The sequence below is a fragment of the Loxodonta africana genome, chromosome 3, assembly GCF_030014295.1.
Source record: "Loxodonta africana isolate mLoxAfr1 chromosome 3, mLoxAfr1.hap2, whole genome shotgun sequence".
NCBI lineage: Eukaryota > Metazoa > Chordata > Mammalia > Proboscidea > Elephantidae > Loxodonta > Loxodonta africana.
Genome location: NC_087344.1, coordinates 92,510,450 through 92,525,035, shown reverse-complemented (window position 1 = coordinate 92,525,035; position 14,586 = coordinate 92,510,450). Strand labels below are relative to the sequence as shown.

Here is a 14,586-nt window from a genome sequence, read left to right as displayed (position 1 = left end):
CTACTTAATTTTGCTGCTAGAGAAGGCTTTAAATGATAAAAGCCATCTCCTCAGCTTCCTGCCACCTTAGTCACTGCGAACCACGCGGCCTTCCTTTGCTGTGTCCTGCTGGCTCCTCTCACATGGAAACATCTGATGCCTTACATCAGAGAGTAGCAAGATTCCCTCCTCCACCCCAGATTTCAGAGAATTTCACCACAAGTTTACTAGAACCTTGGTCACCCCAGCCCTTACATTCAGAGAACCACGGACCCCCCGCCCACCCCTGTTCCTAGAACCATTGACTCACTCACTCCTGCTTTCACAGGAAAACAAGACCTTAGAATAGGGACGTCTTGAAAGGCATCCAACAGCACTCACAGCCTAAAGTTTTCATTAAAAAAATTTTTTTTTAATTGCGACATATTATCTTATATCCTTAATGTATAAAGATCTTATATATCACTAAGGATAAAAGGCAGACATTCAAATAGCAAAGGATATGAATGTTTTGTCATAAAATCTATAAATAGCAGGTGAACAACTTCAAAAGGGAGTGATCCAAAGGTAAGACAGAATCCCAAAGAGATACCATTTTTTTAAAATAATTTTTATTGTGCTTTAAGTGAAAGTTTACAAATCAAGTCAGTCTCTCACACAAATACAGCTTGCTACACACTCCCAATTACTCTCCCCCTAGTGAGACAGCCCGCGCTCTCCCTCCACTCTCTCTTCGCGTCCATTTTGCCAGCTTCTAACCCCCTCCACCCTCTCCTCCCCCTCCAGGCAGGAGATGCCAACATAGTCTCAAGTGTCCACCAGATACGAGATACCACTTTATAACTACCAAGTTATCAAACACTGATTTAATACCTGTTATTAAGTTCATTTTTTTTTTTTTTTATTAAGTTCGTTGGAGTCCCTGGGTGGCGCAAAAGGTTAATGTGCTTCACTGCTAACCAAAAGGTTGGTGGTTCGAGTTCACCCAGAGATGCCTCAAAAGAAAGGCTTTACACTCTGCTTCCCCCGAATCAGCCATTGGAAACCTTATGGAGCACAGTTCTACTCTGACACACATGGGGTCGTCATGAGTCTGAACTGACTTGAAGGCAACTGGATTAAGTTTGTTAAATGACATGTTTATATAGTACTGGCTTCTAAAAAGTCATGTTTTTTGTGACCATTTAATGAGAAGAAAAGGGCTCATGACATTATTTAGCAAAATACAGTGACTAATTTTCTTTTTACTTCCCTTTAGTTTTTAGAATAGGGAAATGTTTTATACTAAACAATAAATGCTATTTTTAAAAATCAAGTTGGCGATGCTTTCCGTATTTTTCTTTAAAATCAGAGGATTTCAGGGGACATTGAGTTTATGTTAATGATGGTGGAATAATTTGGAAAAGGATAGCAATAATGGTTCCACAATGTGAACAGCGTAATCAATGTCACTGAATTATACGTGTAGAAATTGTGAATTAAAAAAAAACTTTGTTTCCAGACTGAAGGTTGAGGAAGACTAGATCTAGACTCTCTGAGGAGGAAAAATGGAAGAGGTGGCTTGTTGAGCCTGCTCTCTACAAATATGTTTGTTTCCTCATCTGTAAAGTGGGAGTGCTTGTGTGTCTACCTTAGAAGATTATGTGAAAGTCCAGAGCGAGAGGAGGGTGTGAAAGCCCTTGGTACATTTCTGAGCATCAGACAAGATGGCTCCCTCTGTGTGGCACCATCCCAGCCTGGGCCTCCACCAGACCCCCTTTCATACCATGCTCAGGGAACTCCCATCTTTTTCATCCTTATCCCAAGAACGGTTAAGTAGATGCCACATTTATTGAATAAAACACTTAGTGCAACAATAGGTTTGGCTTTCACAAATTTGTTGCCTACTCTCACCCCCTTTGTCTACCCACTAAACTTGACTGGTGGACTTGAACAAGGGCATGGATTATTGGGAAAAGAGACTGTGTCCCGTAAGGGTGCTTCCACTTTAGAAAGATGTCAGTTCTCCCGATTTACATATAAGAACTTTTTTTTTTTTGGTGGTGAGGTGACTTTTATAAATGATTTGAAGTTTGGAGGGATAAATAGAAAACTTCCATTTCAAAAATGAGGGCGATAATAAAATACATTGTAAGACTTGTAATTAGAATGGGTTGTTGGAGACATGTTGTGGTTAGGTGTTGTCAAATCGATTTTGACTCATAGGGACCCCATGTGACAGAGCAGGACTGCCCCATAGTGTTTCCTTGGAAACACTACTCTGTCCTGTAAGGGCGCTATGAGTCGGAATTGACTCCACGGCAAAGAGTTTGGTTTTTTTTGTTTTAAATCTTTGTGGGAGGAGATCACCAGGTCTCTTCTCCCTCAGAGTGACTTCCTGAGTTGTAACTGTCAGCCTTTTGGTCAGCAGCCAAGCACTTAACTAACCAGTATGCCACCGGGGTTCCTTTTGTTAAAGATACAGAACAGAAAAAAAAAGCTCAGAAACAGACCCAAGCATTTATAAGAATTTTGTCTTTGATAAAGTTGACATTTCAAATGAGTAGGGAAAAAATGTCCTGAGGCAGTTGACTGTTTTGAGGAATAAAATTCACACTTGCCCAAAAGAAGTTCCTGAGAATTAAAGAGTTAAATGGAAAACCAATCTCTGAAAGAACTTGAAGAAAATATAGGTGGATGTTTACTTCACCCCCTTTTTTTTTCCCCCGAGTTTTCTGCTCTGCTGCCAAGGAGTAATTGTTAGCTGTAAATTACAAAAAGTTGCATTTTCACTGAACCACCAACCGCAAACAACCAGGCAGCTAATGGATAACCTGGCGAATTCCCCCAGGCAGCCGTTATCCCAGATAATGCCGGGGAAGGGGTGAGGCAGGGCTTGGCGGGGCAGGGGCGTTGTTGTGGCTCTGTCCTCAGTGGGGCTGTGGCCTCAAACCTGGGCCTCCAGCTTTCTGCTGGTGTGGGGAGACCTAGATTACGTGACGTTTGGGGATGCTTGAAACTTGCAAACACATTAGACTCATTTAGTTGGCTAGTTGGCAGAATTGCTCTAAGTACAGAGAGGGTTGTTTTCTACAGGCAGAATCATCTTCAAAAGTAATACAGTGGCAAGTCCACCCTCCACCCCCATTCCCTTTAAAAAAAAAATTTTTTTTTTTTTTTTTACTTGGGGTTTATTAAGCCCAGGTGCAAAAGGTTAAGCGCTTCACTGCTAAGCGAAAGATTGGTGGTTCGAACTCACCCAAGGAAGTCCTGGTGATCTGCTTCCAAAAAAAGTCAGCCATTGGAAACCCTATGGAGCAGTTCTACTCTGTACAGATGGGGTCACCATGATTTGTAATTGACTTGACCACAGCTGGTTTTAGTTTGTGTGTGTATATGTGCGCCCCAGACTGAGTCCTCCCTGTCTCTCGATCCACAGAGCTTTCCTAGTTGACAAAACACAGCCCATTCCATCATTTCATTCTCCACACCCTGATAAGAAGATAGGACAACAGCTGTCCCCATTTTTTTTAAAGGAAACTGACTCAGAGAGACCAGGTGTCTTGCCCACAGTCATCTCACTTGCTAATGCACGTGGCAGCACTTGAGCCCAGTTCATCTCTTCCACCTTTGCCATGCATCGTGTGCTAGTGGGATCCACACCTTATCTCATTTCCTTCCATCCTGTTCTATGGTCGAGGAAAAGGAAGAAGTGACTTCTTCAGGGTGGCGATGTGGAGGCTATGATTATAAGAGATAAAGAGGCGCTCTGTTTCCTGACCCTCAGGGGCTCCCTCCTGTCCCAGAGAACCAGCTGAATGGTAGGAGATGATCAAGGATTGAGTTTCAAATTCCCAGTCGTGGGGGGGGCCAGGGCACCACAGTTGGGGGTGCTGTTTCTGCAGGAGGACCTGGGGGTGTAGAGTTGGCGGAGCGAGGCAGGGCCTGGGCCCAGGTAGACTCTCAGGTCTGGGCCTCCCTCCGCCTTACCTGCATGTGCAAGCACGGGGCCAGGCACAGACATGCTGGCTGCATGAACAGGTTGGACACAGATTGTCTGGAAGCAGGCCAGACTTTGGAGAGCAACGTCTGCTCACCCCTGGGAGGCATTTGTTGAGGCAGATGCACCAGGTAAATGCCAGAATAGCAGCGTTTAAAAAGAAGAGTAACAACAGACCCCCATCGTGCAAGCTAGCTTCATCTCCCACGGGGCCACCAAGGACCCTGAGGAGGCCAAGCACACACTCTGCCCTCCTGTGCCCCTTCAGGGATGTTCCAGATAAGGCTGTCTTCTTATTCATTGCGTCAGGGACATTTATTGATCTTCTGCTCTATACAGGAGTCCTGGGTGGCACAGACGGTTAAGCACTCAGCTAATAACAGAAAGAGGTTTGAGGTACCTCAGAAGGCCTGGTGATCTACTTCTGAGAAATCAGCCATCGAAAACCCTATGGAGCACAGTTTTACTGACACACGTGGTTGCCATGAGTTAGAATTGACTTGACGGCAACTGTTGTTTTGTTTTGTTTTTCCTCTATACAACATGCACTGGCCTCTTGGAGAGGGCATGGAAATTTTAAATCACCTCACCTGCCCTCAACGAGCTCAATAAAGTAGGTAGGTAGGAAAGACGTGCACATCATAACATTAGTAACACACCCTAACATCACCAGTTGCTGTTGAGTGGGTTCCAACTCGTGGTGACCCCATGTATGTCAGAATAGAACTGTACTCCGTAGGGTTTTCAGTGGCTGAGTTTTTGGAAGTAGATCAGCAGGCCTCACTTACGAGGTGCCTCTGGAGGGATTCAAGTCTCCAACCTTTTGGTTAGCTTGCGCTACTGCTCTGCACTGATCCAAGAGCGCCTTTTTTGGTGTGTGTGGTACATTTCTTACAATTAATGAATCACTATTGATAAGAGTGGTATTAACTAAAGTTTATTAGGGTTCGCTTTGTGTTGTATAGTTGTGTGGCTCTTGACAAATGCGTAATGTCCTGTATCCACCATAACAGCATCCTATGGAACAGTTTCACTGCCCTAAAAATGCCCTGTGCTCCATCTATCCACCCCTCCTCCCGCCCGCTGGGGCCCTGGAAACCACTGATCTTTTCCCTGCCTATATTTTTGTGCAAAATACTTTTGATACTTCATCTCATGCCGTGCTCACAGCCACCGTGAAGATAGACATTGTTCCTCATTTTAGAAACGAGGAAATGGAGGCTCAGAGAGTTTATAAGTGGCACCTGGGAATCGAGTCTAAGTCTAGTTTTTAAGCCTACATCTGTACCATCTCAGCAGCTAAATGACTCTTGGCTGGGGCAACTGGGAAGGCTTTAAGGAGGTGAACCAACCAGAGGGTCTGGGTGACAGGTCGGAACTCCGTGTCTCTGGTTATGGATTTGGCCTCTAACCCTCCACCTTCCTGTCTCCACAGAGTGCAGCAGCCGCCCCGAGCCCCGTGCTTGGCAACATTCCCCCCAACGATGGGATGCCAGGAGGCCCCATCCCACCGGGTTTCTTTCAGGTACGTGCTGGCCCAGTCCTGTGTTTGTCCTTTTACTCTGGGCAGGCTGGAGAGAGGGAGGGAGAAGTAGCTCAGTTTGCCATGGTCTAAATACAGTTGCTTTACACCGATTCAAACCCTTCCTTTCCCATCCCTCTCTCCTCCCCTTCCAAAAATGGGGCTGGGGAGAAGAGACTGGAAAGCCGCTCTCCTGCACATGTGGCATCATGTCTGCTGGACTTTGTTTTCATCACACTAGCTTGGTCATGACACAGTCTGCCCCTGGTCGGGAAGCCCGAGGGGGGCTGCTTCCAGGTCTGTGTGGAGCTTTTTTTTAACAAAAGGCATCTTTTTTAACAAGTAACTGTTCCCTGTTTGTTCTGTTGTTGCTGTCATTGTCATTGTTTATTTTGTCTGTCCAAACTACAAATCTTAGGCGTAATCTAGAAAAGCAAAAAACCCACCATCCTGGCAGGTCTTGAAAGCCTTTCTCTCTAGTTAACCACTTGATTCCTTTCCGTGTGTGATCACAGACAGCGTCCCACAAGCATCTGTGCCCGCTTTCTGCCCACCACAGGCAGAAACAGATCCCACGTAGGTCAAGGTGTCTTCTGCAAAAGACACCTTGTCGGGTGTCTCTAGGATGTGTGCGAAATTGGGTGCTCTGTTTTGTCAGGGTTGGGTGCAGCTGCCACCCTCTCCCCACCTCTTCTGCCTCTGCCTTCCCATCTCGGGGGCTCATTCAATGTAAGCCAGATCAAGACTGGGAAATGCCATCTTGGAGAAGTAATCATGTGCAAGGCTGTAAGGAATTTTTATGAGGAAACTCTTGATGCTAACACATCTCATTCTTCCAAGCGGGTCCATGGCTGAGAATCCACCTGAGTTCCCCACACCTTTTAGAAAGTTGGCATTCCAAGATAAAAAGAACATGGACACAGCTGTTGTGTAGACAAGCAGGCAAAGGTTTTTGTTTTTTCTGTGAAGCCCAAGAATTCAGAACTGGGACTGTTGGAGCAGAGTCCAAGGTGACTTTTGCTCAGAGCGAGCTAGAATTAACACCCGTGCGTGTCCAGCAGTAAGGCAGGTGCCCCAGGAGATTGGGGGCCCCCTAGCATTGGGGATGTTTGAGCTACATGTGACAGGCACCTCTCAGGGAGGTTAAGGGGATTTCTACCTGGGTGTGAGATGACCTAGAAGAGGCTTCTATTTTGCATAAGTTCATATTTTGTTTGATGCTAATTCCCAGGAGAGGGATAGGACATGCTGTACAGCAGCCAAGAGAGAATCAGGAAATATGGGGTGCTCCCCTAAAACAGAGGCAGCAGGTCACCTGACAGGATGGCGATGGGGGAAGTATGAGGGAGCCAGGCAGGGATGGCAGTCAGGGCATTGATGGTCACATGTGTATCCGTATGCATTCCTAGCATGCTGCCCATCTTGGGGCCCTCTCCAAAAGTGGAGGTGGGTACAACCTCAGAAATAGTGGTATGAGGCTCCAGACCAGGCCACACTGGATTTGCTTGGGTCTCAGCTCGGAATAAGGCCACAGGTATCAGGAAGAGGGACCATGCTTCCATGAGTGAGTAAGACCTTTAAATCCCTGGAAACTCATGGACCCAGAAAGGCAGGAGCTGGGCAGCCTATTGCCCTTCCCTGAGAGGGGAATCCAGGGGACTGCTGTCTGAGAGCATCACCCATGCCAAGGGACAGCCATCTTCCAGGGGGCTGCAGATGGGGGAATTCTTCCCCAGGCTCATGTATCCTCACCCCTGAGGCCATGGACACCCTTGATAGTGTGCAGGTGGGCCCTAAGCATATGCATCTTTATTGAGGCTTCTTGCTGTCAAATGCGGTGGACAATAGCCAATTGTGTTTTTTAAAAATAGGCCACTGACTTCTATTTTGTCCTGAGTTTAGGACAAAGCACAGGTTGACCTGGTATGTGGGTAGTTCCCAACTTCCTACTTTGGTGTATTTGTCCCTGACTAAGGCCTAATTCCAGACATAGCTCTTGAGCCTCTCCTGTGATGTTCCAGGGTGTGTGGCCAGAAAGCCCAGACTGATTTCTGTCGTTACTTGGTCACCACCAGCTGCCATCAAACCAAGGTAACTTTTGGACCCTCTGGACTCGAGGTCATCTCTGATCCTGTCAGGGCAGGCCATCAAAAGCCAACTGGGCCATCCAGAAGGCTGTGTGCCCTGGGCTCTGCTTCCTTGGTTATTTTGGGCCACCCTTTCCCCAGTTTCTGGACATCATTTCCCCACCAGTCAGATGAAGGGGGATGGGCAGGTCAGGCACTTGACCTGTTCCTTCTCAGCGGTGATGCAGAACCACTCAGGTTGGGTCGTTGCTGAGGGGAAAGGGTATCTCACTGGAAGGAGGTAGTTGCTGCTCATTTCCGGAGCAGGCCAGCTCACAACAGGAATATTAGCTGTTGATTGCCAGCCCTGCCCCTCGCTCATCTTGCAGGCAGCCACTCTGATATTAGGAGGGAAATAGAGATGGTATCAGGACTTTATCTGTGCCAATAATTGCGCTTCTTCCCCTCCTTGGACGCGGCCTGAGCAGACAGCTCTCCTGCCCAAAGTTATCAACTTGAAGGGCTTTGCACCGAGGATTCAGTGGGGGGTGGTTGGTCCGGCTTTGGCCAGACCCTTTCCCGATGTGGCTGGTCCAGACCCTGTCCCAAGGTGGCTGACCCAGTTTCCGTGGCAGGACTTTACTTCCAGTTCTAAATTTAGAAGTCAGGAGTCCTCCAGGTTGGGTAGGAGGGAACAGCTGGCCGTTCCCATCTGGACCCCCTAGAAAGCAACACACAGAACTTCCTTCCTCTGGCCTCTGCCAGGCTAGGAGGCCACTCCTGGGGTCAGAAGGTTCAGCCATCCATCCACTCGGCTCTGTTTGCTTTTGCTTATTTGGTGTCTGTGTTGCCGAGGTGGACAGTGCCTCTCTGGTCCTGTGACAGGAGATAAGTCTGGTAGGGAGTTGAAGGCTGGTAGGGAGGTGACTTGAGAACTTTGCTGACCACACCTCACTATATGGGAATATTGTGGAATTCTTGGGGTCCTGGTAGAATTTAGCAAGTGCATTTTAATTCTGTGTGCTCCTTGTAAAAGACTGCCCTAATCTTGGCATCCCCAGCTCTGGATGGGTACTGGGAACCCAGTAAATGTTTGAACTGAGTTTATTTGTGTTGCTCTGTTACCAGAGGAGGGAGCCTTACAAGTCCCAAAGCACTCTAGATCCGGCATTCTGGCTAGGGAGGGGCCTCATAGGAAGCTAGCTTGGAGGGTCCGGGGGTGGTGGTCAGGACTGGGAACAGACGCCTGCCTATTCTAGTTCCCCTCTTGGCTGCTCACTTGCTGAGTGACCTTGGGCAAGTTGCACCCCATCTCTGAGCCCCAGTTTCATCCCCAGAAGATGGAGAAGGCTGGACCAGATGACCTCTGAGGGTCCTTCCAACTTTGATTTTTCTGCTTTGGATCTAGCTGGGTTTTACATAATCAAGCAGTGGCATTTTTTTCTACACAGCTTAACTCAGCTGGGCTGCACATCTAGCAAACCCAGCTTTTCCTTGGCCAGGCTGACTGGTCTGGGTGGGTGTCCAGCTCCTTGGCCCTAAGGTGAGCCTGGGGCGGGGGGTTTCTGTCCAGTGAGAATTTCTAGGTTCAGAGCTGGGAATGTCAGGAGGGCAGGAGTTACAGAGAACAGAGCATTGGGTACAGGCTGTTTCTGTTCTTGTTTTGTTTTTAAATTCCAATAATTGTTTTCAGTCATGTAGTGTTTTCAAACATGCAGCCTACTTTCATTTTGCTCACAGTGTTTCTGCAGAGGAGGCATAACAGATTGGAAATATGAGACTCAGAAAGGTGAACAACCTGCCCGAAGTTATCGACTGAGGACTGTAATTGGAGTCTAAACCCAGGCTCCCTGCTTCCTGATCTCGCATTCTTCCACAACAGTCAGAACTACAAGTGTAGATACACATCTGGTCGGCTAGAGGAAGAAGAGAGGCTAGAGAACAAGAGAAAAGGAGAGAGCTGTAGTGGAGGGAGACATAGAAACCATAGCGATCTTCTTTCAAAAATAGCAATTAAGTTTTTATTCAGACACTAGGCTCTGATGGGTTTCTGCTGAGAGTACTGTGTGGAGGATGATTTCGAAGCTGTGTTTAGGCTCAACAGACACTGATTGACGATGTCAACCAACATGGACCTGTAAATGGAAGTACATGTCCTTTGCATTTGACATCTCTGATCTAGTCAAGACTCCTCATTTATAGACTTGGAAGTGGCGCCCCAGAAGAGAGAAGGAACTGGGGTTAGTGACAGTCATCAGCCACCTCTGATGTACAAGGTGTGGGGCTTGGCTCTAGGTTAGAACTGAATTAATCATAGTCTGCTGGTAGGAGCACCCAGCTTACAAGAGAGACCAACAGTTAAACGCATGCTCTGAAGCAGGACAGATGAGAGGCCCACCAAGACAGGAGATCAGGAAGGACTTTCCAGGAGGCAGTGCAGTCCTGGCTGAGATGGTGTCTAGAATGGAGTCGGTGACAGGGGCTTGGTGTAAGACGAGGCTGGAGAGGTTGCGGAGCAGGCATTGACGGGCCTGGTTGGAGAGTGCAGGCTTCATCCAGTGGGCAGTGGGAAGCCACTGGAGTACCCGGGCTGGATAATGCCTTAGCCAGATCTGTGTTCTAGAACAGTTACTCCAACTCCTCGTCAACTCTGTGGAGGCAGGGATGGCTGCTGCAGCCGGTGCTCAGGGAGGAGTTGACCTCATTGATGAGTGGACATTGGCATCGCAAAAGCCCAACAGTGGTTATAGTGCTAAAGACTGTGCCTTCTCTGGAAAACCCAGTCCTGGGGGAGAGGTCCCAGTTTCCTTTGCCGAAACCATAACCCAACCTGCTCTGAATGTCCCAGACACTTTCTGCAGTGGTGGGTGATGGTAGGGATGGACGTGTCCTCCCTGTTCCAGTGAGTCCTCACTCCCGCTGGCCAAGCCTATTCTCGGAAAGAGGCTGAGGTCTTGCCCCAGAGAACCCTCCCTGGTGGTTACAGGAGAGGAGGAGAAGGAGCAAACGATGTATATAGCCCAGTGACCAGAGGAATGATCCAGAAAATAAGAGGGAGAGGCACACACGCTCACATGACCTTAAACCTCTCCTATTGAGATGATAGGGAACACTTCTCTCCTTGTCTCCTGCAGAAGTGACAGGTTTCTCTGGGAGAGAAGTGGCCTCCGGAGGGCTCTGGTAACTGTCTTGAATGAAGTACCTGAAGTTCTGCCATGTAGAAGGTACTCAGGCCTGCCTCTGAGGTTTTGGCCCTTAGATCCTAGGTCCTTGAGAGAAGTGAAGGAGGAGGGCAAATTTGAGTCTTGGTAGAGTAGGCATTTCTCCCACCCACTAATTTAATGATGAAAGTGAGCTCCTCAGCACTGGAGGTGACCAAACAGATGCCCAGTAGTGAGCCTTGGAGACTATGAGCCTTAGGGAGGGGATGATGCCATGCCGTTTCTGGGGAAAGCCAGAGGCCAGTAAATGAGAAAATGTGATGGCAGCAACTCGGGCAATTCTTGAGAGCTGGCCAAGTGCTGTCCACTTCTGCTTTTCTGTCCAGCAGGATGCAGGGAACAGTGTGCCTCCTGCCAGAAAGCTGCTGTAAGAGGAAAGACTGCCGTGTGCTGGGGAGGGCAAGTTCAGGGCTGGGGGAGACTTGTGTTCGTGGTTTACAAAATCTGTTCTTAATGAGGACTTGATAGGGGTTTGTTGGGGTTGAGGACCAGGATCCCCATTCAGCAGATGGTGCGGCTGAGACTAGGCAGGTAAAGGAGCTAGACCCTAAACTTCCTGAGACCTGGCCAGGCTGGCTTGATCAGACATGATCTCTAAGGGAGCAGTGGCCTCCTCTTCATCCGGCCCTTGTGAGTAGTGCAGACGGGGAGGCAGCCAGGACGCTGCCCTGGACGGGCTCACAGTCAGTGGAGGAGGCAGTGGTGATTGTGCAGTGGGACATGCCACAGTGCCGTGGGGCAGAGGGAGCAGCTAGCCTGGCCTGGGGGGCTGTCTGGCAAAGCTTCCCGAGGTGCTGACATTTGGAAAGGCAGCTGCCAGTGAGTGGGGAAGGGCAGGAGGGGGAGTGTGCCAGATGGATGAGCGTGTGTGCCAGGGTGTGGATGTGAAAGGGCATGCTTGGGGTGGCAGGGGGCCAGGATGGCTGGGTCAGGGTGTGCACAGGGGATCCAGGAGATGGTTAGGGCCAGACTGAGGTGAGCCGTGAATAGATGCACTAAGGACTTTAACTTACAGACAGAGAGAGCCATGCAAGGTTCCCAAGAATGGGGAATAACATGATCCCAGGAAGAGCACCTGTGACCCAGAGAGCCTGCTCGGGGCAGGCTGGCCAGTGTGGAGCCTGGGCTGCTGTCTTCTCGGGAGATGACCGAGGCCTGAGCCAAAGTGGTGACTGGACGAGGCTGAGAGTGGGGGCCGCTGGGATGGGTATTGGAGCTGGGGAGGATGATGCTGGCTGGGTCCCTGAGGTGGGAAAGAAGGCAAGGGGTGGTGATGAGAAGCTGAGCCTGAGGCACCTTACCCTCTCAGACCCTCCACCCCACAGACAGACCTGGCTGCTCTAGGGACAGGGGGAGTGACGGGGTGGGGTCCTCTGGCTGCCCAGCCCAGTCCTTCCTGGTCACACCAGCCAGTGCTCTCAGGCTTGCTGGTGCAAGCACTCTTTGGATCAGAAAAGGGGTCCTCTTCCATGATTCCATTTGATCCTGCAAGGTAGGCCCGAAAGCTAATAGCATTTCTGCTATATAGATGAGGAAACTGAAGCTAAAAGAGGCCAAGAGAGTTTCTCAGGGACGACAGGCCTGGATGGGATGGTGGGGTCTGTAGCTTCTTAAGGAAGCCTCTGTCTATTGGGGAGCAAACCTCCTTCCCTTTCCGAGCCGCTTTCCAGTCTCAGCCCCTTCTCCTGTCTGTTCCCCTGTGGGCTGAGGGAGTCTGACAGATACAGTGGCCTGTGGGAAAGGTGGACAGAGAATGGATGGATGGAGACACTGTTTAGGTATCGGGCAGGGTGAGTGTGCCTGTTTCTCCAGGGGACAGAAACACCCCTCCCCACCCCACCCCCTTGCCCTGCTGTCTGCCTCCAGACTGACAGAAGGCAGGGTCACCCCCCGCTGAGAAGGATTAGAGTGTAGGCGGGGCACCCCAACTGCTGGGCTCCAGGCCACAGTTGGAGGTGGGGAACCGCTGCTGTTCCCCACCCCCAGCCCCCACCTGTTCCAAACTGACTTGGCTCTGGGGCTGTAGCCCCCTTCTCTGGCAACCAAATGAAGCCAGCAGCAGGCTGTAAGCCAAGAAGACCCCCCTGCCTTGCAAGTTAGATCCCCAGGGTTTGAATTCCAGCCCTGCTGCCAAATCACTGTGTGTCATTGGGGAGACATCCTCCTCCCTCTGGGCCTTATTTGGCTCATCCATCAAATGAGGGGGACTGGGGAAGCTTTATAAACCCCTGGCCATGCTGAAACGCTGTGAGTCCGGACTGGTCCCTCTCTCTGAGGACTTGGACGCAGACCTTCCGCTCTCACAATAGCCTGGCCTGTGAGGAGAGGCCAAGGCAGGAGAAAGGGAAAAAGCCTTTTTTTTCTTGCCAGCACCACCTCCACAAAGGTCAGGCTGTGCTCCCTGCCCCGCCCCACCCGGCAGCCAGCCTGGTGCCTAGCGTCTGCCCAGCGGCAGATGACCGGCACTGGGGCTCCTAGCAACCGTGGACAAAAGGTTACTCCTGACGTGCCAAGCTGCCTCAGCCGCCGGCTCGGCCCGCATCCTCCCTCTTGAAAAAAAAAAAGAAGTTGTGGCCTTGGCTGGCGCGTGTGCCTGCAGTGGACACACTCTGTCTGTGCACTCGTGCCGCCTCTCCCGCCCCCTCCGAAAAATGTGAACTCCACATGTAGCACTGTAACTCTCACTGATGAAATGGAAAGTTGAACATAAATCAATGTCTGCTGCCCGGTTAGCTATGCATCAGCAGTCAGCGCCTTGGAGATTTGCGCAGTAACAAAGCACCCAGCCACTCCATGGGCCTCGACTGCCCCCTAACGCGGAGCAAGCCTGACACTGGGGGAGCCTGGTGGGGCACCACGCTGCTTCTCCTGGCCTTGCCTCCCGGTCCCCCCAGGTTGGGACTGTCACTCACTGCCCCCATCCCAAGCCTCTTTGGAAGGACCTGTGGACCCCAGAGGTCTGAGTGATGGCCATGCTGCTGCCCCTTACTCCCTGGGAGACCCCAATGGTTGCGTCCATTCTTTGGGTCTCTCTGCCCAATCTGTAAACCCACTCCCAAGCTCTGACTTTTATGGATCTGATACAGGAAGTCTTGGTGTCAGCAACTGCCTTCATCTCTCGTTTATTAAGAGCTTGGGCTGGCTTATCCTTTTCCCCTTTGGACCTGGGTTTTTGCTTTGGATTTCTCTTAGAACTGAAATTTTTTCCCGTGTGTCTAAGAGCAGCTTTGCTGCCCGTTGTCAGCTCTCCTGGCACCAAGTCCCCCCCACTCCCCTCCAGCCTCTAGTGGTGGGGAGCCCCTGTGGGCATGAGTGATATTTTTGTTTTGTTTCTTCATAGCTGGCGTGGGGAAGACTGTCCTCGGCCCCTGCCCCTACCTTTCTTTTCTGCAAAGGGAGGGGAGATTATGGTGCTGTAGGGTTTTCCTTTTTTTTTTTTTATTATTTAAGGAAAAAAATAAAGGTCAAATTCCTTAGTCCTTGTAGCAGAACAGATTTGAGGAAGACAATTCCAGCAGAATCTTGTAATAATATGACTTGGCATTACATGGATCAGGATGGACCCCTGAGTAAGATCGTGCCTCCCCAAAAGGAAACTGCGCTTTGGGGAATCTGGGCTGAGCTCTGGGTCAGGGGCACTGGACTGGGGTCAGAGGGCATTCTTGCATCCAGCAAGATGGAATGAGGGCCACTGAGTGTGAGACCCTTGTCTAAGTGCTGGGGATACAGCAGTGGGACCGCTGAGTGTGAGTTTCAGGTTTGTGTCTCCATCCATTCTGGCTTCCAGGGCCATGCAGCCGGAGTTTGCATGTGGGTTAC

The 14,586-nt window shown here is 49.9% G+C and overlaps 1 protein-coding gene across 7 annotated transcripts in view; it reads left to right on the top strand.

Moving 5' to 3' along the window:
* The window catches only part of SSBP3 (single stranded DNA binding protein 3), a 180,045-nt gene that overhangs the window by 124,019 nt on the left and 41,440 nt on the right, over positions 1-14,586 (top strand). For all 7 annotated transcript variants that reach the window (XM_064282013.1, XM_064282008.1, XM_064282010.1 and 4 more), the window contains exon 5: positions 5,394-5,483. In XM_064282013.1, coding sequence (XP_064138083.1) covers positions 5,394-5,483 — 90 coding nt within the window. The remainder of the gene's footprint in view (positions 1-5,393; positions 5,484-14,586) is intronic.